Raw genomic sequence first — 24,993 nt, 5'->3', positions numbered from 1 at the left:
GAGGTGATGCCTTTGCCTTCCAAAACAGGAAGTCAACTCAGGACATTAAGTAAGTTGAGTATGTGTGTGAGAGAGATAAATACTGGTTTAAACCACAGAAAAATAATCAAAACTAGGTTAGGTAGCTGCCTGGGAGCCACAATGCTGCTTGGAGCTCAGACAAGAGTTGACTCTGGCAGTCTCAGCCCCCCCCCCCCCCCACACACACACACACATCTCCCTCCTTATGGGTGCAACAATAGAGGCCAATCAAACGGATATTGTGAGTATTACTGAACTACAAACTACAAACATTGGAAGCACATAGAGCACCTGGGGAAACTAGGGCTGCCAGCTCGGGATTGGGGACTACCTGAAGACTTTAGAAGTGAAGCTGGGAGTGGGTGGGATTTGGAGTGGGGTGGGACCTCACTAAAACACAATGCTGTGGTGTCCACCCTCCAAAGCAGCCATTTTCTCCAGAAGAACTGATCTCTTTAGTCTGGAAATGAACTGTAATTCCGGGGGATCCCCTGGGCCCATTCCACACACATAGGATAATGCACTTTCAATGTGCTTTGGCAGCTGGATTTTCCTGTGCAGAACAAGAAAATCTACTTCTAAAGTACATTATCTATTGTGTGCAGAATAGGCCCAGTTCCCTTAAGAAAACAAAGAACCATGTGCCAGAACGGTCTGTCTGTTTCCACAAGCTTATTATTAATCCGGACTTTGGTTACAGTGTCTAAATACTCCTTTAATCCCCCCCCCACACACACACACAATTTAACAGTCATATTCACCAGAACACACCTAAATGCTTTCCTGTATGAGAACCTACTCTCTGGTTCTAGTCTAGCAGCACTGACCCACAGGGCCAACATTGGCCATTTTGGGAAGGGTGAGTGGGTCGATGTGACCACATATGGTTATATCACCTGATAAATGTTTTACAAATTTAAAAAATATATCAAAGAATTAACTCCCACCCATTCAGGAAACCCTTCCAGAGCTGTCAAGAAACCCCAGTGTTTCATGAACCTGTGGTTGAGAAAGTCCACTAGATCCCCTTTAATCTTATAAAGAGGCTAGACACTTTTTTAAAAGAGCGAACGCTGGGAATTCCAGTTCCTGAATCTTCTTTCTGTTTCCCTGCTGACTGGCTTGTAGCCCAACAGGGATGTGTAACTTGCTGGTTTCTCCCTGGTGTGATTCAAATCCCTCCCTCAGATGGGTGTTTTTGTCCACCTTAGGGAGCCTACAGAGCACACCACAGTCCTCCATACACTTGAGGGCGCTGAGCTGCCTTTGCTCCTTCCCTTCTTTGGTGGGTGGGTAAGATCACCATGATGTCATGGTGGTACACCAGCATCACTTGGCTGCTTCCACATATGGCTGGCATGGGGACCTCATCACCAGCACGCTCTCCTTGGTTAGTGATGTTACTATGGACTTCAGGGCAATTGCTACACCCTCATCAGTTCCTCAAGATTGGGGTTCGTGTGTTAGACCTATTTTTCTCTATTGATTGAGCATAGGATGCCAACTTACTATGGTGGTGTCAGCGCTACAACCACTGGGTTCCCCTTGTGGTCATATTATTCCCAACTTGCCAACCATAGGAGAGTGCAATTAGTTATTCGACCACTTCAAAGGTCCACTTCAAAGGTTCAGGGTACTGCAAGGAGAAAGCTCAGTCAAAGGAATTTAACCAATGTTTTTGATTTTTAATCAAGTAAAACATGAAAAAAAAACCTCTTGATAGAAATCAGGCTATTAAATGCAAATGAACGCAAAAGTAATAACTGCAAATCTTATCAAAACAAACAAGCAGCATACGTGTGTACAGATTGAACCAGCAGTGGATTCTTTACTTCCTACTGTCTCCACAACATTCAGATTGGTCAATGGCTTCTGAAATGTTCTTGGGACTACCCGCTTGTAGCAGTGGGCCATCTAGGGCCAGCTCTCTTCTGGTTTTTTGATTTTGAGGGTCTCGGGTATCACATCTGTGCTATTTCCTACCCCTTAGCATCTTTATCCTGCATCTATTTAGAGCCAGCCCCTATAGTGACATCAAGTCAGCTGTCTAACTCAGGGGTAGTCAAACTACAGCCCTCCAGATGTCCATGGACTGCAGTTCCCATGAGCCCCTGCCAGCATTTGCTGGCAGGGGGCTCCTGGGAATTGTAGTTCATGGACATCTGGAGGACCACAGTTTGACTACCCCTGGTCTAACTGATGAGAAAAATGTGTGATGTTTGGATATAAATAACTGTCCTTCAAATCACAGCTCAGCAATGGATTCCACTGGCTAAGCTTAGTCCAGTTACTCACAGAGCAATCCTATGCGGAGTCACTCCCTTTTAAGCCCACAGACTTCAATGCATTTAGAAGCATGTAAGTCCACTTAGGACTGCACTGTTAACTAGGCATTCCAATCAGCCACTGCAACCAAGGAAGTCTATCAATGGAAATGTATGAGGACGCCTTGAAGACAACTTCGTAGGATGATAGATTTTGGACTACACAATTCTTATCTAGCTCTGTGCTTTTGAATTACTTTTTTCCCCCCTTAATATATGATGACTAGGTAGAAAGGAGGAGAGGGCTCCTGTATCTCAAACACCTCTGTAGACATTTCAGTACAGGTTGAGAAAGGCTGTATCTACTTGAAAGCCCTTCTACATAATGGTTCAACTTACAAGAGCTACATCATCCCTTGAAACTGGTAACCCTAGATCAGGGGTGGCTCTCCAGATATCCATGGACTACAATTCCCAAGAACTCTCGCCATCAGCTCATGGGAATTGTAGTCCATTGACATCTGGACAGCCACCCCTGCCCTAGAGGAGAAAAGGAACATGAGAAAGAGAGGTATTAGCTGCCACCTCTGTTTTCTGCATCACAGTATCCTAGAATTCCATACCAGCCCCTGCCTCACTAACGTCCCATGAAGTTGGCTAAAAACTAAAATGGGTCATGTTGCCACGGTAGAAGTGGACCTCTTAAAACTAAGTCTTTGAAAGCCATACATGTAGAGCTGCATCCAATACCCATTTTCCACTGTTGAAAAAGTACTTCTACCCTAGACCCTCAAACAATGGCCAGTGTTGATTCTTGAAGGGGGTAGGGGGAGGTCTCCTCAACCCCAAGTACAGTGTCAGAGTTATATTCTAGAAGCACAGATTCATTCTTGGTTGGCTGGATACAACCCATAGTTACAACTTTGTAACCTTCTCAAGCGACTAAATGAATTCTGGATTTATTAAGCTAAACAAACAAACAAACAAAAAGACTCCTTAAGCACAAAACAACAGAACGGGAATTGGGTTATTGACTGACTGTCATTGCTTCTTTTCTTCAGCAGGGAACTTATAACTTAAAGAAATAAATAAATAACGAACAGAACCAGTCTTGTAAACAAGTACACCCCCCCCCAAGTCTGTACAGCTGCTCCAATGGACAGGTTACAGTCCCCGCCCCTTCTGTTTCACTCCAAGAGAAGGTTTATTAAAAGAATATAACTTTATCATCATTGTTATACTCTTTGATTATCTCTACCCGCCATCTTTGTATGAGGCAGCCCAGTCAGTTCTTGCTGTCTTCAGAGAAATCTGAGAAGATGAAGATAAAGGTCAGTGAGCCATGATAGTTATATGGGGAAGAGAGACTTGCAAGTCAACCACAGCAGTAAAGCTACGCCAATAGGACTGTCCTTGCCTGACAGGAATTCAAATCTACTGTCTTTTGCTTCTCCCTGAAAAAGTCAGATGTGATGGAATAGTGAAGGAAGAGAACTTATCAGTGTTTGCCTTGGTCCTGTAGCTGTTCCCCTTCTGTTTTTAGCACCACCTCCTTTGATCACTGGTCATGGTCCTTCTTTTAAGCAACAAATTTAACTAAAATATAATCAAATTTTTAAATCTCTTCTCTCCGGCCCAGAGGTACCACCGCCTGCCCCAAATCTGATATCCTGAGCAGGGCGCTGTACCCATTCCAAAGTCGTGAGAGATATAGTGGGTGTCCACAGCCTCCTCAGTGCTTCCTAGGGACAGGGACAGCTCCACCCCTCTGCCTTCCCCCTCAAATGCCTCCCTTTCCGCATGTCGTTCGCCCACCTCTTCACAAGCCCTCTGACCATCTGCACTCCCAGATGCCTGCACTGCCCATGTGCCCATTCCCTGACATGCTGGGTAGGGGGCAAGGACAGCAGAGTGCTCACAAGCAAGTAGGTGTGGGAAGGCTGCTTGGGCAGCAAGGGAGGCAAATGGTCCAAGGTCCCACCAGAAGCCCTGGGCCCTGGCAGCTACACCTCCGCAGCATATGATGCCAGCCCTGCCTAGGGAAATCTGATGCCTAAGCAGCAACATTTCAGACAGGGGTTGTTCAGGGAGCTGGTGCCATCGTCTTGTCACTCACCAGCCATGTTTTGTTCCTCTTGGGGTAAGCTGTCAGCCGTGGAGTCCCTTTCAGGTACCACCAGGTGGTCTACTCGAGTCAACTGCTCCGGGATTGAATCTGCATCTGCAGGAGCCATTTGCTTTGCCGAGAGCACAATGGTAGTGCCTGGTGCTGTTGCTCTGGGCAGCTGGAGCAGAGAGGAACCGGGAGGCATGTTTGGGTTCTGACCACCTGGCGCCTGCTCTGCAGGGTAGCATCCTTCCCCTGGGCTGGACAACTGCATCTGTGGGCACGGCTGGTTGGAGAGCGGAGGTCCTGGCAAGTAAAACTCGTTCCAGGGCACAGCCTGAAATGTTGGGATGTAGCCTGGAAGAAGAACAGACGCGAAGGAAGGAAGACAGAAGGCGAAGAATCTCTTTTCACAGTATGAATCACCAAGGGATTTCTTTGCAAGGGTTCCAGTTTGGGCACTCCTGCTTTGCATATTGGGAGAGCACACTGCATGGGATCCTCTTACTACACATATTTCTGGGACAGGTATTTTTAGGTAGCAAGGCAATGCATGTGTTTTCCAGCTTCAGAATGCGCAAGGGCACATGCACAGGAATCTGCGCTTCTGTTTTCATGTACTGAAGCTGGAAGATGTATGCGTTGCCCTGTCCATAGAAAGTGGAAACCAGGCATCTTTGGGACGGTGTGCAGCATGCATATAATAAACCCACAAGGGCTGGTTTGAGAGGGGCGGTATCTAAATGAAATAAGTAAGTAAAGATGATGCTTGAATAGGGCTTAAGCATTTTTCATGTCAGCAACTGATTTAAGTCTCAGTTGCAGTCTTTAAACAGAGCACAGCATCAACCCAAAAGAATGCCATGGTATGTAAAATAATTTGTTTATATGGACACCCAAACACATACTCTCTTTCCAGGGCACAGCTTGAAATTCTAGGATATAACTTGGACATAGCCCATATCCCATAGCAGGGGTAGTCAAACTGCGGCCCTCCAGATGTCCATGGACTACAATTCCCAGAAGCCCCTGCCAGCATTCGCTGGCAGGGGCTCCTGGGAATTGTAGTCCATGGACATCTGGAGGGCCGCAGTTTGACTACCCCTGTCCCATAGGTTTGCCACTCTACAACATGACCATGAAATGGAATTCAAGGAGGGACTATACAAATTGGGAGGCAATTCTTTGGAATGGCGCTCTCTGGTATAATGCAAAAGGGAATTATCTCCTGGGCACAGCTGGTGCAGATAACAAACCAAGCTGGTGTCTGTCTTAAAGCCTTTCGGTGATCAAAAACTATGCGATTATTTCCCCTGTTTTTAAAGTTCCATTCAAAGACAACTGGATGACTATGTGCTGCATGAGAATCGCCACGTTGACCAACCACATGCAATATTTTGCATCCGCTTTCCTGTTTGTGGCCATTCATGGTCTTGCTGAATGTGATCTTCCTTCATATACGGATTTCAGCAGCCCTGGACAATACTAAGGAACTACTCACCAGAATTCCCAGCGGTTTGCTGTATCAAGAGCTGTCCCCCTATGTGGTTCTGTAGATACCCTTGAGTGGTCTCCGCAGTTTGATAGGCCATGAGCCCGCCGTTGGTAGGCAGAGAGAAAAAAGTCGTGCCGGATTTACCGGGTGTAGCCGGAGTGAGGCGAACACTAGGCAAGATGCTGCTGGTCAGGTGGACCGGAAAATGGTGCACTTGAGACATCTGGGGCTGGGGGTACTGGCTGAGCTGGAAGGGCCCAGCCTGGCTACTGGGGTGATAATATGGGGTCTCCAGGTTGGCTGTAGGCTCCAGCTGCTCAGAGTACGAACAGCGCATCGGAGAGGAGATACTGGAGTGAAGGAAGAGAGAAATCATTCACAGGTTTGTTGTTTAGAGTCATGGCCAAATCAGTCTATGAAGGACGAGGATGGGCAACAGTCCTTTTAGAATATTCACAGAAGGTTGTAGACAACAATAAAGTAGATTGCACGCACACAAACCACTCTATAAGGTATTGATTATAAAGTTTTATTAGATTTTTAAAAGTCTGATGGCATGTTTTTTGTTAAGGGTGAAGTGTGCCACCAAGTCCAATTCAGGGCAGACCATCATGAACTCTGATTTCATGAGGTTTCCAAGGCGAGAAGTGAGCAGAGGTGGTGTGCCATCTACCACCTCTGCATAATAGCACCTGTTTTCCTTGGTGGTCTCCCGTAAGTGCCGACCCTGCTTAGCTTCTGAACCCTGATGAGATCACTCTGGCTGGCCTCTTAGGGCTGCTAACACAAGTCCAATGGTTTGAGTTTACATTCGTCTTGTTCGGTGAGTTGCCTCCAGCAGGACTCCGAAGAGGCAGCCTAGGAATCTTCTTAAGGAACTCAACCATTGTATGCTGGCTCAAATATCGATGCCAGAAGATGCTAAAACTTTGGCAAAGCTCAAAGGGAAGGGTGGTCCAAAGGCAGGAAACCTCTAGGGGGAATGCAGTTGGAATTTCTGTGCCTTGGGTTTTATAGGGCAGATCCTACACAAGAGAGGGCAGCTCCTACCAGAGCCAACTTGGTGTAGTGATTAGGAGTGCAGACTTCAAATCTGGTGAGCCGGGTTTGATTCCACGCTCCCCCACATGCAGCCAAGCTGGGTGACCTGGGTGATTGAGCAGTAAGATCAGGGCTCTCTCAGCCTCACCCACTTCACAGGGTGTCTGCTGTGGAGAGAGGAAAGGGAAGGCAAATGTAAGCCGCTTTGAGACTCCTTCAGGTAGAGAAAAGTTGTATATAAGAACCAACTCTTTGTCTACAAGAATTGGGCCCATGCACAGACTTCAGGACTCTGACCTGGATAGCACAAACTCATCAGTTCTCAGAAGCTAAGCACATTTGTGTTTAGTACTTGGATGTACTAGGTAGGATCATCCCTGTTTAGTAGTTAAGACTACCAAGGAAATCAAAGGTCACTATACAGAGGCAGTCAATGGAAAACTATCTCTGAATATCTCTTGCCTCGAGAATCATGATGTAGAGACGGTACATTCTGACAAGGGCAGTGATGCTCTGTATTCTTGGTGCCTGGGTGGCCACAGTGGGAAGCATTCTGGAGTTCTGGTGGACCTCCTGATAGCACCTGACCACACATGGCTTCTCTTATGTTCTTATACACTGCATGGGGTTGCTGTGAATCAGCTGTGACTTGACAGGACTTTCCCCCACCTTGGACATCTGGTAGACCCATGAACAAGACATGTTTTTCAAACGTGTAGGGCAAAGATGTACTGTGAAGCTTGTATGAACTGGCTAGAGGATGAAGCAGCCATTGAACCAGCTGGGGGTGTCGGTGGTGATTGAAAAGCACCTAGGCAAGAGCGCTGTTGAGAAGGCTCTTGCATGCCTTCCCTTTTCATTCCCAATAGGTCCCCTCCTCTGTCCCACGTCTCCTGTGCAGAATAAAAGGATGGGTGGTGCTCCTACCTTTGGCTTTGGATGTTGTAAGTGAAGACTTCACCAGACTGACTTTCTTGGCTTGGTGGAGGGGTGTACTCACTGCTGGGTGTGTCTAGCATCAGTGGAATGATGTGGTTGTTTGGATTGAAGGCCACGTTGAGTGAGAGGCTAGCTCTTTGGATCGGAGGAGGGCTTGGCATGGCAGGAAAGGTTTCTTCTGCAACCGGACCAAAGGAGCCCTGGGGTACACCCTTTGATGGGGCGGGTTCACTCGAGGTGGTGATGTCAGTAACTGAGGTAACTGCCAGAGAGGGTAGAAAAAGGAGAGTGTCACTTATAAAAGGTAAACAAATCCAAGAGCTCCCTGCTATAGGGGAGGGAACGGGCTTCAAGAGGAAAGCATGAAAGAACAGTTCTACAAAGGTCTTCTAGGTGTGCACCTAAGAGCACAAAGTGCAAATATGAGAACAGTTTGCAACCCCCTAAATAACACAACCATGTCCATCAAGGATCTCTGAATGTCTGCCGCTCCTCTTGAGCTTAAGAAGAGGCCTGCTGGATCAGACCAGTGGTCCATCAAGCCCAGCATCTGTTCTCACACAGTGGCCACATTTAGTCTAGAATCTTGTCTCACACCGTGACCACATAGCTCCTCTGGAGAGCCAACAACAGGGCATAGAGGCTGAGGCCTTCCCCTAATAAGAACTTAAGAACAGACTAGTGGTCCATCTATTCCTGTCTCCCCTCACACAGGATCCAGCATATCGACTCACACTTTTCCTCTTGAAGGCCAACAACGGAACATTAGAGGCGGAGACCTTCCCCTGATGTTGCCTCCTGGCTCTGGAATTCAGAGGCTGATTTGCACATCTCTCTGTCTAATCCCCTGTCCAAACTGTTTATTCCTGTGGCCATCACAATATCCCCTGGCAGCGAATTCCCCATTTTAATCACTCTCTGTGTGAAGAAATTATTTCCTTTTGCCCGTCCTGAATCTACTGCCCATCAGCTTCGCTGGAATCCCTTTGAGTTCTAGTATTCTGGGGAACGGGAGAACACAATTCTCTATGTCAGTTCCTTCCACCGCAGGCCTAATTTTATAAATACACCATAGTAGAGCCATTGAGCAATGCACATGGCCCCTTGAGAGAAGTCATATCAGGGTTGCTTGGTCACAGAACTGAAGCAGCGGGAAACACCTCCTTGACATACCCAGGGGTAGTCAAACTGCGACCCTCCAGGGGCTCATGGGAATTGTAGTCCATGGACATCTGGAGGCCCGCAGTTTGACTACCCCTGAATATACTGTTGGCTCTGATGCCATCGTATTGGACCAGGTGCAGGGGAGCTTGCATCACACTTTGCTCCGACAGAGAGCTGCCTCAGAGGGATGACTCCCCACCCACCAGGGAACTAGAGCATTTATGCTATTATAGCTATCTAACTCCAATGAGACTACACCGACACGAGCACAGAAATGGTTCCTATGATACGAACCGCAACTTTCATCCTTGAGGGAAAAGAGAAGAGACATCCTAAGGAGTCCTAAAGAGCATTTAGGACATCTCGAGGTTCTCCCCACCACCACCCACCATCATATCCTTTGTGCCAATAATAGGGCACAAAGGATATGATTTCCCCAGGCCAATAATAGGGCACAAAGGATATGATTTCCCCAGGCCAGCCAATCTCAACAGATCTAGGAAGCTAAGCAGGGTCGGTCTGGATGGGAGACCTCCAAGGAATATTAAACAATGGCAAACCACCTCTGAACTTGTCTTGCCTTGAAAACCCTATGGCAGGGGTATTCAAACTGCGGCTTTCCAGTTTGACTACCCCTGCCATTGGGTTTTCAAGGCAGGGGCTCATGGGAATTGTAGTCCATGGACATCTGGGGGGCTGCTGTCCTATGGGGTCACCGTAACTAATTGACAGCACTTTCCACCACCAAGGGGAGAGCAAAAGAGAGGAACCCAGAGGCAAGCTTTCTGGTGGAGGTGTGGAAGAGGGAGTTCTTCCAGGCAATGAAAGGAAGGGAATGCTTGGGGTGGGAAGGAAGTGATCTAGCTACCCAACTAAGAGCACCACGATGCCAACCATACAAGAACAGAGTCAAGTGAAAGAGAAAAACTTCATTAGTTAGATGCTGATGTTCCCAGGATCTCCACTATTAGGGAGGAATGAACTACGGGCAAGGAGGGATTGTGCCAAGGGCGCCTCAGTCAAGCCAAAATATACTTGGAATAGTGCTCTAAAAGCTTTTTGTGCTTGAGCAGATCGATGCTTCTCTGTGCTCCACTGTGCCAGTTAATCTCTTTCTGGGCTTGTTGTCGTGCCCCCCTGGCTGTAATGCAAGGAGCCCAGCCATTCCACTGCCAATATCCTCTTTCAACTAGAACGGTCCCAAGCTATGAGCCTCTGGGAGGGAGGGATGGGGGCTCCCTCTGCAGGCTTCCCAGCACCATTTCAACTGGCAATAAAGGCACAGGAAGGAAGCCAGAAACCCCCATTCCAGCAACTAGAGCTGGATGGAAAAACACAAGGTTTTAAATGTGATCCTAATTGCAACTACAAGTCAGCTCATGGCTTTGGGTTAGGAAATACCTGGAGATATTGGGGGTCAAGACTGAAGAGGATGGGGTTTGGGGAAGGGAGGGATTTCAGTAAGGTATAATTTCCGCCTTCCAGAGTGGCCATTATCTCCAGGTGAATTCATCTCTGTTGCCTGGAGATAAGTTATAATACCAGGCAATCTCCAGTCACCACCTGGAGGTTGGCAACCATAGACATCCATGTGTTGACATGTCATATATATCATATGATTTGGCCCTATGGGTTGAGAATGAGTGACTGGCCACAAAAATCAGAATGCAGGGCCAGTGGGGGGGGGGGGGAAGGAGGTAACAAAATTTAGGCTTAATAGTGATTAAGACTATTTCTAGCCAGAAAAACTTGGAGGCTTTTACACATCATCTTCTTAACTGCATTTATTGCCCCCCTACCTTACACAGTATTCTTTGATGGCCACTGTTTCCCTGCCCCCAAATTTTTACTTGTGTTTTCAGGGCACCACAAAAGTGAGAGCACAACAACTCTGTGTAAGGGCGGAGGACCAGCACAGTTAATTAATTATTATTAAATTTTTATACCGCCGTTCCCTTAGGCTCAGCTTAAGAAGCAAAGCTGGAGCCAGAACTTGGCGTGAAAAGGCCCTGAGTCCAAAGAAATGAAGGAAGAACACATGCTAGTCGTAAGGAGCCAGATTGCTACCCGTCCTGGTTTAATGGCAGTTAGAAATGAATGGATGGTCCAAGCTAGTCAGATCTCGGATGCTAACCGGGGTCGGCCTTGGCTAGTACTTGGATGAGAAATGACCAACAAAGTTACCAGGGGAGTAAATTTGGATGTCTCCAAACTGCAAAAAAATCCCTGAAAAATACCTTAGTGTAGCGATCCCCAACCTGTGGGCCCCGGACCACATGTGGTCCATCGACTAATTGGAGGTGGGCTACGAAGGACGCCTTCCCCCCCCCCGGCCCTTTACAACACACTTTGGGTGTCATTGTCTCCCATCACTCCCAGATGGGACTATCTCGTTGCAGAGAAACAAGCTCAGGGTTCCCATTGATTTGTCATTGTCATGAGTTAAAATTTCCATGAAAATAAAATGTTCCTTATGTTCATTGTTGTGGCATGTCTGTATCTTATTTTGAAGGGATGTTTAAACATTACCATAGCGATCAGAGAGCGTTAGGGCAGTGGTTGAGAGTAGAGGAGTAAACTATTCCCCCTACCGGGCCTCAGTAAAAGGCATTGAGTGGTCCCCGGCGTTGAGTGGTCCCCGGTGATAAAAAGGTTGGGGACCACTGCTTTAGGGCTCTTTCCCACCTTTGGCTCTGGTTTCCAGGGCAACACGAGGGAGGAGAAAGAAGCATCTCCGCAGCCCCGAAAGCACCTTGGAAGGAGTCAGATCCAATCATCGAGATGCTTTTGCAAATGACTTTGCATTGCAGCTTTGCAAATCACAAGGCTTCAAATGTGAAGTCCAACGAAGTAACTACTTTGCTTTCCCAGGAAACAGGAGGGCAGGGGAAAGGAGCAGCAGAAATCTGGCAAGTCAAATTCAAGTTAGGGGGACCACTGCTCTTTCGTCAATCACAGAAGTTTGCTCTTTTATGAAATTCTTCTGTCCACGGGCAAAGAACATAAAAGCATGGGCCGAGCTAGACTCCATTGCTGAGAGGCCTGGAAAGTACACACTGCCTTTGGCTTCAACTGCTGAGAGTCTCTCTGCTGTGGACTTGGGATCAGATCCTGCCTGCTTGGAGGAAAGTGAAGACAGTGACTGGTTTGAAAGTTTTCTTCTTTCTTATTGTTCTTTGGGCTTGGTGGGTGGTAGGTTGTAGAAGGGAGGGGAGACAGAGGGCCTCGGGCCTGTTATTTTTGGCTGCCTTTGGTTAGGTTTTAGTTCTTCCGGTTTTGTAATTTGGAGTTTTTGTTACTTGTTTAGGCTTGGTGGCTGTGTGTGTGTGTGGGGGGTGGTGGTGGTGAGGGCAAGGACATTGTGCCTTTTAAAAATTATTATTAGGTTTCAGTTCCACCTGGTTTTGTGATTTGCAGTTATTTTTCTGGAGTTTTGTTGTTTGGGCCTGTGGTAGGGTGGGGAGGCCAAGGGGTTCCTTCCTTCTGCTTTGGTTCTCTGGAGTTTGCTTAAAACTTGGGTTTTGGTTCTTTTGGGGGGGTCTGTGTGTGAGTTCTGCTTGTTTTTTTTTAATCTATTACATAAATTTTCTTCCCCCCTTCTTTTTCTCTTTTTTTGGGGAGTTGGGGGGAGGGAGGCGTTGTGGCTTGTTTCCTCTCCTTTTCTCTTTTCTGTTTTTGGTCTGGTGAGTCTGGAGGGGCTTTTGGTTTAGGCTCTTGGTTTGTCTTCTATCTCAAGTCCTTTTCCTCACTGCTGGGCACTACTGCACTGGTTCTCATCACTTGCCCCCCCCCCCCCCCCGCAACTTGGATTGTGATCCTGTTGAGTCTGCATTTGCCACAACGGCACAGGGTTCTGCTGCTGAGCACTAGTACATTGTCCTGGTTCTGCTGCCGCTTACTGGATTCAGGAAAGCCAAGAATATTAGAGATCTATTAATCAGATCCGACTTTCACCATAATCAGTCAGCTGGCCATGGAATGACTTCTGTAAGACTTTTCTGTAGTCACAAAACTTTTGAAGGATTCTAGGTTTCTACTAAGACATTTAATTTCTATTAATAAAGGTATTGGAATAACGTTTTCTACAATCAAAATACGTAAAACGTACTAATTGTCATTTCAGTTAAGGTCACGGTGATCTGCAACTCTGTGTTAGCTACACAAACACAGAACAGTATGAAATTAACAAGAGGAACCTTTTAAATAACAGTTTGCTGGCCAGTATCCAATGAGAAGACTGCATACTAGATCAGTAAAAAACTAAAACTGTTTTGTTCCTCTTACAGCCAGAGTTATTTACGCAAAATGAGTTTTAAAAGCCGAGTTTACAATGTTATCGAACACTTAAATCCCATTCATCAGGGTGACAATTCCAAGTTGCAATTGTTATAGTTGACTTCAGGAAAATATAATAAGAAACCCTGAAGAGGAATGATCACAAAACAGGCTTGAATCTAGATGCTGATTGGCCAGGGTCTTCCTACATTTACGTTATTGTAGCACTGTGACCTCTGAGATAATTCCATCTGTAAGAACCACATGCAATCTTGAGCAATTATAATTCCATGGACTACAATTCTCATGAGCCCCTGCCAGCCATGGGAACTGTAGTCCATGGACATCTGGAGGGCCACAGTTTGACTACCCCTGAATTATATAAAAGCAGAGCGATATTTTTGACAGTGAATGTTTATTTCTTGTCTCTTCACACTACAATCTCACTTGTTACTTATACTGAATCAGGCCATTGGTTTGTCAAGGACAGGAACGTCTTTTCAGACAGGTAGTGGCTTTCCAGGTGCTCAAGACTTTCACATCACCCACTGCCTGGTCCTTTCAGCTGGAGATGCTGAGGATGGAACTTGGAACTTTCTGCAAGCCAAGCAGATGCTCTACCAACCTGTCTGGGGAATGTTGAAAATGCTCTAGCGGGGAAAGCCAAAAGTTGGGGAGGAGGACAGATCGGGCTGTTCAAGCCAGGGAGAGCTAGAAAATACTGAGGGAAAGAAATTCTGAAAGGCTTCACACCCTACAAAATAGATCATAGGAAGTGTGTGGAAAGCCGGAACAAGAGCACAGCTTACTGGCAGTCGTAGCCATTACAGCAAAAATGAAAAAAAGGAGTTTCAAGGCTTGATATACAGGCTGCAAATCAAATTTTGCCAGATATACATTCCTTTTAGGGAAGACCTTTGGAATCCACCAACTTCAGCCAGTTGCTTTTCAGTTCTGGAGAACTCTGAAATAGCTTTAGCCCAACTTCGAAGGTTGGGGGCGAGCAAGAACAAAAACGCAAAGAAAAAAACCTTTCTGCCTTCTCATTAGGTCTTTAAAGGTCTGAAAAATCCCAGCCAGAATATTGTGCGGACACTGCCTTAGGTTTTGGAAAAAATATCCTTTCCTTTGAACAAAGGCATAGTGGGGCATTATTCATCAGGTGGTGCGATTTATTTCTACACTACAAAAAGTTTCAGTGGCCCATCCACACAGTAAAAGCTTCTAGAAAAGGGACAGAGTGCTTCTTCTGCAGGTTTTGGGCAACCCTAATTGTTTCTCTACCCACTGATAACTCATCTTGTTTTGCAAGACAACTATATTCTTTAACATGGACTCTGAAATATGGACAAGGGAAGAATAGAATCAGGATATCACCGGTGGCAGTTTTTGGCTCTCCATTTCTCACCTGAACTGATAGAGCTAGCCTTGTTTCTAAGTGAACCTTCTAAATCTTTTTACAGAATTCTGGATTATTGCAAGACAGAACTGTGATCTGTCACGAGCTTCACTTACTTTTTCTGAGGTAAATCCTACCATGTTTCACTTCTGAAACACTGCAGATTGGTGGGGTCCCAAGAATGGCAGGTCTACAGAGCAAATCTTTTGTTTGTCCTGGAACTGATCTTTCCTCCATGCCAGAGAGCACCATGGGGCTCCCACTCCCACTTTGAACTTCCAAGCTCTGCTCCTCAACAGCCGTTAGTGGATCCAGGAAGCCATTCCTTCCCTCCTATTCTGCTGTCTTGGCAATTGGAAGGCCGGCACCTGGTCTTGTCGTTCAAAAAGAAACTCAAACAAAAGCAAAATGAAGACACCAGCTCCTCCCTGCTCCCAAATATTTAATCCTGAGGAGGGGAAAATACATTTTAAAAGGTAATTCATACATCCCAGGGTGTTTCCAGAGGTGGATTGCCATGACCAGTCGCTGTGTAGCAGCCCTGGACCACCTTGGTGGTCACCCATCCAACTGCTACTCAGGGCCAACCCTCTTTCGCTTTTGAGATCTGACAAGGTCTCAGGTGACAGTGGGTCAATTCACAGATTAATTTTTTCTGCTTACTGTTTATACTCATTTTTTCATTACCTGAGGGACTCTCAAAGCAATCGCCTTCCCTTCCTCTCCCTACAACAGGCACCCTGTGAGGGAGGTGAGGCTGAGAGAGCTCTGAGAGAACTGACTAGCTCACGGTCACTCAGCTGGCTTCATATGGAAGAGTGGGGAAATGAAACCTGGTTGCCAGATTAGAGGCTGCCACTTTTAACCAGAACGCCCCACTGGCTCTCCTTAATAGGTGTTTGGCAATTATACCTTTGAAAAAGGTGAAATGTGATTCAGATAAAATGAAGGCGAAGGATATGCATCTATCATGCTGGATTAGGGTTGGCAAGATCCTGCTTGGAGCCCCTGGGAGCTCTGGAGGCAGGGCAAGGAGTGGAAGGGCATATTACGATGCATTAATGGATGAAACCCAGGTGTGATGTTAGTGCGTCAAACAATGCTCTGGAAATCCATCTCCATACAGTTGGAGGGGAGGGGGTTCCAGAACGTCACCTGATGCACTGATGTCACATTTAGGTTTTCACCAGGAAATGGCTTCCAGACACCTTGTGACATCACTTCCTCTCCCCACATTCTCCTGCTGGCCTGGATGGAAGGGAAGGGAAGGGAAGGTGGGAAAGCCAAATTACTGGGAGACTGCCACCTGAAGCAGGCAAATGATAAGTCTAGCTGGCTGCTGCCTCTGCCCTGGGTACGGTTTGCAGCCAAATTTGGTTTTGCATGGTGCCTCCAATGCCCCTTACTGTAGTAGACACAGGGAAGGGAAGAAATAAAGAAAGCAAAGCAGAACTTCAATAGCAAGGAGTCACCATATTCAAACCATCAGTCTAGGGGACATGCAAGTCTCACCTGTTGTAGAGGCTAGAGAATCAGGCTGGCTGCAGAGCACTCTAGAAAAGACCGGAGGTGCAGAATCCATCTGGAGGGCAGCAGGGTGACTGTGTACCACATCAGGGAGGGGGGGCACAGGCAGCAGACATATGCTGGAAGCAAAATGAAACACCACATTCAGCATGAAACAAAAGGAAAAGCTTCCTGGGGTGGCCATTCAGCTCCCTGTTACATTCCTTACACCAGGAATACCTGAAGTATGCTAACACAAAACCTTCCTCTCCTTTCTTTTGGGAATTCCTACCAACTGTCTTCTGGCAAAGTTTAATTTCTTAAAACAGATTTCAGAATGCTTCAGAAACAGCTGAAAGCCCCTTTAAACAGCTGAGCCACACAGAGCAGTTTAAATTTAAAGAGACTACACAAGAAAGCCTGAAACTACACAAGAAAGCCACAGTTGATTCTGTGGCTGGAACAGAAAGCAATGGTTTAAAGGGACTCAGAGTCCCTTTAAACTCCTGCTTTCTGCTCTGGCCAGGAGCCGGCCCAAACCCCATAAACTACCTTGAAAGCCCATGACGATAAACTTGTCACAGGCTTTGGTTCACGAACCAAATACAGGGCAAAATTAATCATAAAGTTTTATTTGTGTCCATCCCTAGTTGCATCCTCTGGTGCATTTTCTTGGGGCCTTTTCGCACAGGGATCTTTGTTGCAAATTGTTTGCGGAATGAAAAATCGCCATTTAAAATAGTGGAATTCGTCGTTTTGCACACCTGGCTTTGTAGTGGAATCAGTTGCGTTTTTTAGCGTTTCCCACAGGCTTCCGGTCTCGGCAGAAATCGCTAGAAAGGAAGCGCTATTGCCAAGCTCGTCCCGCCCCTGGCCGTCAAGCAGCCAATGGGCAGCCGTTAGCATGCTCCCAAACAGCCGCTTTCCCTTTAAGAAAGGTTTTTTAAAAAAAAAACAGACCCATAGCAACGAATCTGTGTAGATTCGTTGCTACGGAGAGACCCATCCAGCTGCCTAATGTGAGCTGTCGTTTGATTGTATGATCGTTTGCACGCTGCCTCGAGTGATAAAAAAAAATTCCCCCCCCCCTTCTCACGGGCTCGATTTTCGGCTGAATTTATGTGTAAAAATAAAGGGACTTTATTTCAGCAAACGGGCTTTTAAGTGGTTTGTGCTTAGTGACTAAAGGTAAAGGAATGAAGCCAGGGAAGCCTCTAAACAGAAAGAGGCTCGCCGGTGCGTTTATCCCCGCTCGCTCCGAGAAAAAAAAATGGCGATCGCTTCGCCGGAAGCTCAGAGAAGAGAGCCAGGGGGAGGGACTTTGAAGAACCAGCAACAATGGTAACGCACAGGTCTTTAGCGCTAGTGTTGCAGATTGGTTGCAGGAGTGTATCGCTATCCGGAGGGTGAATCCACTTTTCTGGATTCCCCTGAAAGCGCTAAAACGAAGCGCTTATTGCTGATCGGTTTCAGGAGTGTTGCAGATTGTCTACGACGTCGTGGGTAATGCCAAATTAGTAGCGTTTTCAATTAGCAACCATTGTGCTATTTTTAAGCCGTGGGAAATGGCCCACAGTCTTGCTGCTGGTTCCAATAAACAGCTTTGCCAGGTTTTGTACCTTTCAAGAAAACACGTCAGATAGGTCAAACAAAAGAAACACCTGTTTACAGGGGCAGCAATAGCCACTTTCAGTTCCCCTAAACCTGTCTCCAACCTGAGATGGAGACGTCTCACCTTGGTCCGCCCTCTTGAGGGCCTACTGACAAAATCGACGGGCACTTCTTGGGGACTTTCACTGTCAGCTTTTCTATTTTTCTCCATTTTGCTCTGCGATTCTGGAACCAGACCTAATACAAGGAGAGAAAAGGGGGTTAAATGAAAAAGAGAAAGCAATGCACACACATTCTGTCTGCACCCTCCACCTCTCTTTTATTACCCTGCAAACACCCCAACTGCTGTTTGTAAGAGAATGGAGATTATGACATCAGGGCAGACCTTCCACTATATTTCAAGCCTGTCATCAAGAGGATGGTACGCAACATTACTTGTTTGCTCATTTAAAATCCTTTTGTTTGTTCATCTTCTTTATCCACTTCTGCTGGTTCCACATTTCTGCTTGTAACAATTCCACCCAACCCACCCCCATCCAAGTGGGACTAAATTCCCAGGGGTTGTGCTTTTCACCTAAAGCAGTGGTAATTGGTTTACAGCTCACAAAGAGCCACATTCATATTTATCACCAGTCTAGAGAGCTGCAAGCCACCCCATCAAACACAGGCATAGGGACGGAGCATGTAGTCAAACCACGGATGACTTGGGATCTCAGAAGGGGGATTTCAAGGTAATAAATGTTCAGAAGTGGCTTGGATTTCCTTGGTGATCTCCCACCCAAATACTAACCAGGGCTGATCTTGCTTAGCTTCCAAGAGCTGATGGGATTGGGCTAGCCTGAACCACCCAAGGTCAGGGCAAACACTGACACACAATGTTCTAAATCAACAGCCTACCTCTGAGTATACAGGGCTGCATCTCCTTAGCACTGCTGAACCTTATTCAGCCCTTACCTGTCCGGAAGGAGTTTCTTCTCTGCCTACCTCCTCTCTCCTCAGCGTGAGCACAAGAGAGGGGGGGTACACTTAGAAATAAGGTTAAAAAATAGTGGGGGAAATCATAGGATCCCAGAGAGTACCCAAAGCACACAGAAATTATAACTGTCAGTACTTAATTTTTAAAAACGGCAAAACTTTTAGATAAATGTTAAGAGTTATAATTTCTGTGTTCTTTGGGTATACCGTGGAACCCTATGCCCCCCCCACCCCCGCCCAGCTCTCCTCAATGTGATGCGCAAGAGGTCAGGCAAGGGAGTGAGAGACCAAGCTGGCCTTGAAGAAAGAATTAAAATAATATCTACCACCCTTTTCTAGCCAGCCTGCTCTTTTCCCCAGGGGCTGCCAGGGCGGTGGCTTTGCCCTCTCTTCTCTGGGGCCAGTTTACTCTTCTCCGGACAGCTGGCTGGGTCCAGCAATGAGCATGCAGAGCCTGCAGAAAAGGGCGAGGGGGTGTTATGGAAGGGATCTCCCACCCCAGTGTGCAGCTTACCTGTTCTCCAGGCCCTCCAGTATTTGGAGGTGTGAAATCACCCATAAGCCACCAACCCTACTGGGCAATGGTCTTGCACAATTTCCTGGGATGTGAAGCAAATCCCACACTGGAGAACACTAAAGAGTCACCGGTGGTACCGGCCATGTGGTGACATTTCCAGTGCTTAGGCGTCTAGTGGTAAGTCGCCCCTACACCCTGCCAGTTGCCAGTAAGGTTGTGGTCGCCTTAAGGCAGGGGTAGTCAACCTGTGGTCCTCCAGATGTTCATGGACTACAATTCCCATGAGCCCCTGCCAGCAAACGCTGGCAGGGGCTCATGGGAATTGTAGTCCATGAACATCTGGAGGACCACAGGTTGACTACCCCTGCCTTAAGGCACAGAGAGGCAAGCAAATGCTGGATTGTAATGGAACAGGTAAAACTTCTGGCAATGGGTACCACTTGAGCCAAGCAACACTCACCATGACGCGCTGTGGTGTCACACCTACACTAGCAGCAATTTCCTTGCGCTTCTCGCTGTCGGGATAATGGTCTTCTTGGAACATTTTTTCCAGCTCGTCTAGCTGTTCTGCAGGAGAGGCACCATTAAACAGAAGGAGGTGAGAAAGAAAAGCATAGAAAACCCTATGATTCTAAAAACCAAAGAGAATCAGAAAAAGCAAAATGAAAGGAGTCTACCAAAAGAAAAAAAGTTGAATATTTGCATGCTGGTTCACCTTATAAGTGTAACTATAATATTCCCCTCTTGCTTGTTCAATAATTAACAACAAATTTACGATGGATGGAGATGTCAGAATCCACCAACAAACTTCACAGATAATATTATGAGCCTCCTCCTTCTCTCGTATGATAACAAAGCGGGCAATTGAATAATGACTGTTTTAATATTATCACAATGTATTTATCTGAATCTATATTTCATATATTTTACATCTATTGTAAATCGCTCCGAGTCTCATGGGATAGGGTGGTTAATAAAAACAATTATAAATAAATAAATATTCCTAGAACTGCAGAGGCAACGGGAAGGGGGAGGGCTGAAATATGTGCAGTAAATATTTTCTTATGAAATGTCAACTTATTTTAGCAACCACCGGTAACATCTTAACCTCAAAATATAAAATTGTGCTATTAGGCATATTTGTGAAATAAGTATATTTATGAAATTTATACAATGAAATCCTCACTCCAGGCTGTCGATTTTAGTGGGCTGAGATTGAAGTAACTCTGCATCGGATTGTGTGGCCAGATTTCTATCAGCAAAATTACTAATACAATTAATACGTGGGGAAGAGAGCAGCAAACGGCTTCTGGCACCTTTATTTATTTATTTATTTATTTTACATTTATTACATCACTGTAGATGGGAACTGCAGCAAAGAAATTAAAAGATGCTTGCTCCTGGGGAGGAAAGCTATGGCAAATCTAGACTGCATCCTAAAAAGCAGAGACATCATCCTGCCAACAAAAGTGCGTCTAGTCAAGGCTATGGTATTCCCAGTTGCAATGTATGGCTGCAAAAGTTGGACCATAAGGAAGGCCAAGCATCAAATTGAGGCTTTTGAACTCTGGTGCTGGAGAAGACTCTTGCGAGTCCCTTGGACTGCAAGGCGAACAAACCAGTCAGTCCTAGAGGAGATCAGCCCTGGCTGCTCTTTAGAAGGCCAGATCCTGAAGATGAAACTCAAATACTTTGGCCACCTCATGAGAAGGAAGGACTCCCTGGAGAAGAGCCTAATGCTGGGAGCGGTTGAGGGCAAAAGAAGAAGGGGACGACAGAGAATGAGGTGCCTGGATGGAGTCACTGAAGTAGTCGGTGTGAGCTTAAATGGTTCTCAGCTCTTTCACATTACAACCCTTCTTGACCGGGTACATTTTTGTAATCTATGGGGATTATCAGTGACAAAGATGGCTGTAAATGAAATCAAACAAACAAAACAAAAATTTCAAACACAGATCAGTTTCCCTTACAGACTGCAAAAGAGAAGAATGCGAAACCCAGTAAATAAATATCTATGCCACTTTGGAATTATACTCCCCTACTGTATTTATTTCACTGCATACATCCTAGAAAATATTTTGAGCAAGTAAACCATTTAAAAAGTTACTATCTTATTCTAGTTTTTCAGGACCTCACATTTGCACATCTAACATCCCAAATAGCTGCTGACTTTTTGGGAAACAACAGACACTGTCTATTCAAGGGTAGTTAAACTGTGGCCCTCTAGATGTTCATGGACTACAATTCCCATGAGCCCCTACCAGCATTCTCTGGCAAGGGCTCGTGGGAATTGTAGTCCATGGACATCAGGAGGGCCGCAGTTTGACTACCCCTGTTGTTCTGGCCAATTCCGCCAGGCTTAAAGTTCACCTTGCTAAATAAACAGAGGTTACATACAACTCCTTCGCTTTTCTCTGTCACTGTAAAGAGCCAGCTTTCAACAGCTGCCCCTGGAACTAATTTATTTACTGATTGATTTATTATATTTATATACCGCCCTTCCCTAAGGCTCAGGGCAGACAGCCATATGCATGGCAAAGGAAGTGTCCACTCATAACCCCCTACCTGCGCTGTAATATGTGCGTGTCTTTTTCCGAGCAGGTGGCACAGACCCTTCTGGGCATTCTGGTGGGCCTTCTATCTCCTTGGTCTGATCCTCATTGCCTCTGGAAATCTGGAGTGAAGAAAGCTTGCAGGTCTGTTGACTTGTGCTGACAACCGCTGTGCATCTAGATGACCTGCGCTTGGCATGGCTCAAACGGAAGTTTTGATTCACGTCTTTCATCTGCTCTGGCGCAGGCCTGTCCCCCAGAGCTGCAGAAGATCCTTTGGGGGAGCACATTGTGAGAATGCTACCGTTTCTCTTCTTCTTGGTTTCCCTTTCTGTAATATTAAGGGAGTTTTTCTGGGCTCGGCCTTGTGACTCTGGTTGGGTGTGAAGGCCGTGGGCCGGCTCGGTGGCCGGAACTGGGGGAACAGAGTCCACGTCACTGAAGTAATTTGGCACTAGCCTCCATGTAGTGGTGAAATCCTGACAACCCAAACCTGATGGCTGTGAGGTAGGCGATCTAGAGACCTGGTCTATATAATAGCTTCCACTCCCTTCCTCTTCTTTTACAACATCTGGATCCCTTTTCGTTTCCAGGATCTTCCCAAACTCATCTTCTATGATCACAGTATGGAAGACGGACAACAAGCCGGTTCTGGTGCTGGCCTCCTTGGCAGGGGTCCCATCCTGAACAAATTGTTCCGTACACAACAGAGACTCCCTCTGTCCGTTTCCTTCTCGCTCCTCATTTTTTTCTCTGCACACTGGAAGGCAACCCCCCCCCAAAAAAAAAAATTGTTAGGTCATCAACATACCTGATCCTTTCAAAAGAAAGGAAAAGCATTTGGCTCCTGCCTTCAATCTCAACTGCAGAGGGAGGAGAGCAAAGAAAGGTCCAGCAGAGTGTAGGATGGATGTGAACACATGTACTTGATGCACCTTTAGGGCACCACTTGGTATGATGTCAGAGAGCAACAAAAGGATTTCCGGTTGTGGGTTCCCTAGATTTGGACTGGAGACATGGCACAGGTAAACCTTTCTCCTTGTGTCATTTTCCCAGCAGAAATCCCTCCCTCCCTCCAGCTGCGATTAGACACTCCGTGGTTAAGAGTATCAAACGAAGCTCAGTTGCTACTGGGAAAACCAGGGGGAGAAAGAGCTATTCCCAATTACCTAGTCCAAACAAGGTGTCCCTTGGTGGTCAGTTGGCTTTAGGCGCCTTTAACAAATTAATTCATTACTCTAACACAAGAATCAGCCTTAAATGTACTCCGTCTAACCATTGGACTGAAGCATCCTTAAAGAGCCTGTAAACTTCCTGACATGAAAATTCAGATCACGGCTGACTGTCCCAAAGGTTAAGGCAAAGGTATCCCCTGTGCAAGCACCGAGTCATGTCTGACCCTTGGGGCGACGCCCTCTAGCGTTTTCATGGCAGACTCAATACGGGGTGGTTTGCCAGTGCCTTCCCCAGTCATTACCATTTACCCCCCAGCAAGCTGGGTACTCATTTTACCGACCTCGGAAGGATGGAAGGCTGAGTCAACCTTGAGCCGGCTGCTGGGATTGAACTCCCAGCCTCATGGGCAGACAGCTTCAGACAGCATGACTGCTGCCTTAACACTCTGCGCCACAAGAGGCTCTGACTGTCCCAGAGCGCCTTAAAAACAAAACAGGTTTCTCAGAGGATGGAAAAGAGAGTCCTTGCTGGGATAGATGTTCCAAAGCAGCCGCTCCATCATAGTATCAGATCTGTTAGCACAGGCATTTTAAGTGGCTTGTGGCTAAAACAAAGTTTCATTGCAAATTGCGGGGAAGAAACATTTGGGGCTGTGTGTGTGTGCTTGTTTGCAAGCCAGTTAGCAGAAGGGGCAAAGCTCTTTCCTTTTGCCCACCAGCCTTTCTTTTACCTGCTTTCCAGCAAAAGCCCTATTTTCTTGCACCGGCTTGAGCCCCATACAGGTCTGCCCCAAAGCCTAGTGATGCTGCCAACACACAGCTGTGCAGAAAACTTCCACCTTAATGCAACTGAGGGAGCAACCAAAGGACTGCAGAAAAACTAAACGGCAGCTCAAGGGCTGCTGAGGTTACTGGGAAGTAGTCACAGGTGAGCCAAGGTGTGCAAATGAGGTTAAAGGACTCCCTCCCCAAGCATGTGGGGTTTTCAAGCAACTTGTTCTCCACCCCCCCCCCTTGAAAGGAGCTACCCAGCCAAGCGGGGAGGGGGGTGGGAGAGAAAGAGAGAGATGCTAGTCCTCAGGTGAAGCCTGGGGATCCCCTAGAATTCTAACCCATCTCCAGGTGATAGAGAAGAGGAAAAATGGCTGCTTTGGAGAGGGGCCTCCATAGTATCACACTCCACTGCGGCCTCCCCCTGCCCCCAAATCTCGCCCACTCCCAACTCCACCCTAAAAGTCTCAAGTGTTTCCCGACCCAAAGCTGGCAACCAGGAGAGGAGGGGGCGAGAGCCTCCCGGCCGTCTTCTCCCACCCCAGAGTGCAGCGCCAAAGGGGCGGCCCGGCTCTGGACGAAGGGCCTAATTATGCGGCGCCAGGCTCGGGGCAATTAGGGGGGCAAATTAAAGGCTTGTTAGCGGGGACGGCTGAAGCCCATCTCGGCCATTCGCCTGCAGCGAGCAGGTGAGGCTCCCTTCCCCGCCGCCCCGCCTGCCGTGGCGCCCAGCTTTTTACCCAGGTCCTCGAGAGGCGGCGGCTCGTGCCTGGCGCGCAGCTCCATGGCCTTCCAGGGCGCGGGCGGCGAGCCGGGGCAGCTTTGTAAGGTCCTCGCGAGCGGAGGCTGCGGCGGGGCGAGGCGAGGCGGCGCCAGGAGAAAGGAGGAGGGGGTGGCGGAGGCGCCGGCCTCATCAAGCCCACCTGCGGGGGACGGGCGGGCGGCCGCGAGCCGGCGTCCCAAAGCCCTTCGCCTTTTGCACCCTCCAAGGTTTCGCCTTTCCGGGGGAGGGGGGAGCCGCTGATGCGCGACCCTGCGCCCAGGTGGAGGCTCCGCAGAGGCGTAGCCCGGCCTGAACTTTGTAGGAGCTGCCAACTCCAGGTTGGGACATTCCTGGAGGCTTTGGGGAGGGACCTGGGGAGGTGTAATGCTATGCAGGGATGGCCAAGCTGTGGTTCTCC

General features: G+C 47.2%; 1 protein-coding gene across 1 annotated transcript; it reads right to left on the bottom strand.

The window, feature by feature from the left end:
• Positions 1 to 1,740: 1,740 nt before the first annotated feature.
• Positions 1,741 to 24,804, bottom strand: NOBOX (NOBOX oogenesis homeobox). Its single transcript, XM_077310576.1, has 9 exons — positions 24,553 to 24,804; positions 21,880 to 22,626; positions 19,775 to 19,881; positions 17,947 to 18,059; positions 16,218 to 16,351; positions 7,856 to 8,129; positions 5,894 to 6,237; positions 4,402 to 4,749; positions 1,741 to 3,596 (listed from the first exon to the last, which is right to left on the bottom strand). Exons 1-9 carry the CDS (start codon positions 24,596 to 24,598, stop codon positions 3,571 to 3,573), a joined length of 2,139 nt encoding a protein of 712 aa, XP_077166691.1. The 5' UTR covers positions 24,599 to 24,804; the 3' UTR covers positions 1,741 to 3,570.
• Between the last annotated feature and the right edge of the window lie 189 nt (positions 24,805 to 24,993).

Source organism: Paroedura picta, chromosome 14, assembly GCF_049243985.1.
Source record: "Paroedura picta isolate Pp20150507F chromosome 14, Ppicta_v3.0, whole genome shotgun sequence".
Classification (NCBI taxonomy): Eukaryota; Metazoa; Chordata; class Lepidosauria; order Squamata; family Gekkonidae; genus Paroedura; species Paroedura picta.
This window is presented reverse-complemented; position numbering and strand designations above follow the sequence as displayed.